This window comes from Sardina pilchardus, chromosome 21 (assembly GCF_963854185.1).
Source record: "Sardina pilchardus chromosome 21, fSarPil1.1, whole genome shotgun sequence".
Classification (NCBI taxonomy): Eukaryota; Metazoa; Chordata; class Actinopteri; order Clupeiformes; family Clupeidae; genus Sardina; species Sardina pilchardus.
In genome coordinates, this window is record NC_085014.1 from 9556934 (window position 1) to 9561933 (window position 5000).

General features: G+C 44.9%; 1 protein-coding gene across 2 annotated transcripts in view; it reads left to right on the forward strand.

The window, feature by feature from the left end:
* Positions 1 to 5000, forward strand: part of flt4 (fms related receptor tyrosine kinase 4) — a 60227-nt gene that overhangs the window by 47895 nt on the left and 7332 nt on the right. For both annotated transcript variants that reach the window (XM_062524187.1, XM_062524188.1), the window contains 5 exons: positions 947 to 1100; positions 1923 to 2017; positions 2492 to 2614; positions 4012 to 4123; positions 4493 to 4592. In XM_062524187.1, the coding sequence (XP_062380171.1) occupies positions 947 to 1100; positions 1923 to 2017; positions 2492 to 2614; positions 4012 to 4123; positions 4493 to 4592 (584 nt within the window). The remainder of the gene's footprint in view (positions 1 to 946; positions 1101 to 1922; positions 2018 to 2491; positions 2615 to 4011; positions 4124 to 4492; positions 4593 to 5000) is intronic.

A 5000-nucleotide genomic window follows, 5' to 3' on the forward strand; every position in this document is an offset into this window, starting at 1 on the left:
AGCCAAGGAGACCTTTTCATATGAGCCACCCCTCTGATTGATTAGGTCAGACACCAGCTAATGAAACGTCCACAGGGTACCAGCTTGGCACCAACGCAGAATGCAAGTGGGGGACTCTGTAAACTTTTCGTTTCCGAGAAAAACCTAAATGTCCGTTTGTGAAAAAGCCCAAGACCCCATTTGGCTGCAAACCGACACTGTTTGTGTGCCGTTACAGTGAACTGCCAAACTGTATGAGAATGACTCAGAGAGATAGCCGGGGCAGAGAAGTGTTGAGAATTTTAAACAGGGGTCAGTGAGAAGACTCACCGTTCAAGCTGATTTGCATTTACATGACTATGGAGTTAGACAAACAGTCAAGAGAATAGGTTTTAGATGACGCAGTAGGGGACTGTGTTAATGAATGATTTAAAAGGCAAAAGGGTAATTGAGGCAGATAAGAGAGAGAGCGAGTGGAACCCTGTGTTGCTGGTAGTTTTTGTGTGCATCTTGCAGGGACGCTGTTCTAATTTCAATTATGCAAGCACTAACAGTTTGTAGTGCAGTTTCACTAATTCGTTTTTCTCCGGTTTTATGGGAAAGGCCATTCTTGTTTATGAGTTCGAGTCGTCGTCTAAAGTTCGTTTAAAATAACTCTCCATATCATCTGCTCTTAATGTATCCACTGTGAGCACAGCTTTTTTTTTTTTTTTTTTTTCAAAAGATGAAGAAAAAAAGACATCGATCTCAGCTTGTCAGCAAAGAATTCACAGATACTTACACAATTACTGCTGCACTAAGCTCTTCTATTTTGAATAACTCCAGGCGCCCCCCCAGTATGTCAAAGCTCATGCAGCATCTGCTTTGCATTGCGACTCATGCTGCAGCTAATTGCTTATCTCCGTTCTGTCTCTCTCTCTCTCTCTCTCTCTCTTTTTTTTGGGGGGGGACCGGGGTGTTTTGACAGGACCGATCGCCGAAAACGCAGAGTCAGGTGAGGAGGATGATCGCGGCCGGACAGGCGGAGCAGCAGCAGCGGGGGCGAGCGCCCCCCCACCACCACAACCAGCCCGGCGGGAGGGGGGGCGGCCGCCGCAGTCCGCAGGAGTCTGTAGAGAAAAGTGAGTCCACTCGTCCCACTCCTGCAGGGAGTCAAAAAAAGTCGTCTGTCAAAGAAGGTTGTTTAATTTCACACGCTCAGATGTGTGTTTTTTTTTTTTTTATCACTCAGAGTTAGGTCTATCTGTCAGGTTTAGGTTTATCTGTCAAATTTAGGTTTTCAATCAAGCTTACTGTAGGTCTATCTGTCAGGTTCAGGTTTATCTGTCAGATCCAGGTTCATCTGTCAGGTTTAGGTTTATCTGTCAAGTTTAGGTTTATCAATCAGAGTTAGGTCCATCTGTCAGATCCAGGTTCATCTGTCAGGTTTAGGTTTATCTGTCAAATTTAGGTGTATCAATCAAGCTTACTGTAGGTCTATCTGTCAGGTTCAGGTTTATCTGTCAGATCCAGGTTCATCTGTCAGGTTTAGGTTTATCTGTTGAATTTAGGTTTATCAATCAAGCTTACTGTAGGTCTATCTGTCAGGTTCAGGTTTATCTGTCAGTATTAGGTTCATCTGTCAGGTTAAGGTTTATCTGTCAAATTTAGGTTTATCAATCAGGTTTACAGTAGGTCTATCTGTCAGATCCTGGTTCATCTGTCAGGTTTAGGTTTATCTGTCAAGTTTAGGTTGATCGGTCAGGCTTAGGTCTATCTGTCAGATTCAGGTTTATCAGTCAGTTTTAGGTTTATACAGTATGTCAAGTTTAGATTTACATGTATCAATCAGGCTTAGGTCTATCTGTCAGGTTCAGGTCCATCTGTCAGGTTTAGGTTTATCTGTGAGATTTGTACCACGCAGCCATTCTAAAGAGACAACATGTCATTCCGTCTGCCTGTAGTGGACGACCTGTGGAAAACTCCATTGACGGTCGAGGACCTCATCTGCTACAGCTTCCAAGTGGCACGAGGGATGGAGTTTCTGGACTCTCGAAAGGTACATTTTTCATTTCACTTTGTCTGGACTGGAGAGGGGCATTTTACTCCGAACTAGAAAGGCAAACTGACAACCAGATGGAGGGCAGTAAAATGTGTGGCAGGCGGGTGGTTTTCGAGGAAATGTGGGTGTATCAGGTTATGAATCACAGCTTAATAAAGTAGAACATTTCTGAAACGGCCCTGCCGTGAAATGAGTCCTGCTGCCCGGCACTTCTATTCCCAGATGCATTATGGTAAAATGAGACCCAACCCCTCCATAGAAAAAAAAAAAACTTAAGAAAAGGCCTTTTCACCCAAACTCCAGAAGCTAATCTGTCAAGGGTAGGTTGTGTAGCTGACAGGAAGCATAGACTAACTCATCGGTATTCCAAATCCACACCCGTTTGTGTCACGGAACTTTTGCAACACCATCCATCCCCTGACTCCATGTAACTCTGCCCCCTATCCCCCCCCCCCCCCTCCCCTCCTCCAGTGCATCCACCGAGATTTGGCCGCGCGGAATATCCTGCTGTCCGAAAGCAACGTGGTGAAGATTTGCGACTTCGGCCTGGCGCGAGATATCTACAAGGACCCCGACTACGTGCGGAAGGGCAACGTGAGTCATAAAGCGGGAGCGGTGATTTGTGACATATCTCTCCTTAAAAAAATAAAAAAAATTTGCCGGTAGACCCGCAGTGCTGATTCATAGCCCTGTGATGTGATGGTGGTGGGAACACAAGGTCAGCCAGGGCGAGGAGCACCGCAGGTATGAGCTCCGGTGTGTGCATCTCATGGGACGGGTGGGAATCAGATCTTCAGCTATGAACCCAAATATATACAGCGTATACAGTAAGGGCTGGGAAACAAGAGGGCATAGGTGACATTTCACCAACTTTACAGCAGAGCCAAAACAAATCGAACTGCTTCTATATGTTCACAGTTAAAGACCTTTGGTTTTTGTTCAATAGCTTTATGTTTATAAATATTTTACTTCTATAATTTTGTCAGTTAGAAGAAAGAGCTCATCAAGAGCTTTCAGGTGATATACTGTATGTAACTCAATTTTGACCAAAATGTCACTTACGCCCCTTTTGCTTCTCAGCCCTCGATATACACAACACACACACACCACTCAGTGATCCATAGTGCACTCTGTGTATCTCTGTGATATGGGTGATGCATGAAGATGTTTTTTTAACCATCAATCCAAAAAGGATGGCAGAGTTACGATGGGGAAGTTTTGGGTTTTGTAAAATGTTTTTCCAGGCGGGTGGCATATTGTAGTATCCACCCTCAAGATCAGCACTGCATAACACACAGCCCTGACAGCTGTAAATCACTGGCATAATGAATCTTCTCTCCTCTCCTCTCCTCTCCTCTCCTCTCTATTCTCCTCTCTTTTCTCCTTTCCTCTCCTCTTCTCTACTCTCATTTCTTTTCATCTTTCCTCTTTTCTCTTCTCTACTCTCCTCTTTTCTCCTTTCCTCTCCTCTCTTCCCTTTTCTTCTTTCCTCTTTTCTCTTTTCCACTCTCCTCTTTTCTCCTTTCCTCTCCTCTCTTCTCTACTCTCATCTCTTTTCTTATTTCCTCTCTTCTCTTCTCTTTTATTCTTTCCTCTTTTCTCTTCTCTACTCTCCTCTTTTCTCCTTTCCTCTCATCTCTTTTCTTCTGTCCTCATTATCTCTCCTGTCCTTTTCTCTCTGGTGATCTCCTCTCCCCACCTGTCAACTTCTCTGATCTCTTCTCTTCTTTCCTCTCCTCTCTTTTCTCCTTTCCTCTCCTCTCCTCTGCTCTCATTATCTCTCATCTTTCCTCTCCTCTCCTCTCCTCTTTTCTCCTCTCCTCTCCTCTCCTCTCCTACCCTCTCCTCTTCTCTCCTCTTCTCTCCTCTCCTCTCCTCTCCTCTGCTCTCCTCTCCTCTCCTCTCCTCTCCTCTCCTCTCCTCTCCTCTCCTCTCCTCTCCTCTCCTCTCCTCTCCTACCCTCGCTGCTGTTCTCCCCTGTGCCTGGGCAGGCCAGACTGCCTCTGAAGTGGATGGCCCCGGAGAGCATCTTTGACAAGGTGTACACCAGCCAAAGTGACGTCTGGTCCTTTGGAGTGCTTCTCTGGGAGATCTTCTCTCTAGGTAAGTGTGTCACCGCCGTCTGGGCCCTGTTTTAACGGGGCAGCAATTAACTATTCAAACGAATGGTTCATTGCCGCAGGTCCTAGCTTTGATATTAAAAGGTCTTAACAGGACTAGACAAGGGAATGTTTTTTTTAGACTATTGAGAAATTGCTATTTGACGTTTAATCCTTGGAGAGCTTACTGGGTGTCATAAAAGTTTATGAGTATACCCTATCACCCAGACCAATCCATTAGGTCTTCTATATCGGTTATTACAATACACTTACATTCTATATTCAGTTATTACAAACAATTGACAACGTTCATTAACAAGTGCGGAGATGGATGTTTCCTTTCCCCTGACCAAGGCTCTCCTGCTCCCCTCAGGTGCCTCTCCGTATCCAGGTGTTCAGATCGATGAGGACTTCTGTAAACGTTTGAAGGACGGTACCAGGATGAGAGCCCCAGACAACGCCTCCCCCGAAATGTGAGTCCTGCAGCCGTCTACCTAACAAAGTCACCCCACAACGAAACCAGGGCTGGCTCTGTGGGGGTTGAGAAGGGTGCATTTCATACCTATATTTCATACCAATAAAAACTCTTGAATCTTGAATCTTGAATCTAAATTACTACAGTGCACCCTTAATTTCAACTCTTTAACAAGTAGCCTAGCCATAGCCCAATACCAAACCTGTAGCTACATGGGGGTGTAGAAGGTCATACTGCACGTCTAGACTACAGTAATTTCCTGTATATACGCACATTGTGTATAAGCCACAGGGCAGTGTTTTATGCAAGTTAAAAGAAACAAAACCATATTAACACCATATTAACTGCCCGCCTGTATTAACCTCATAGCTGAAGAAATTTAGCTAAATCATTGTATGAGCCGCGC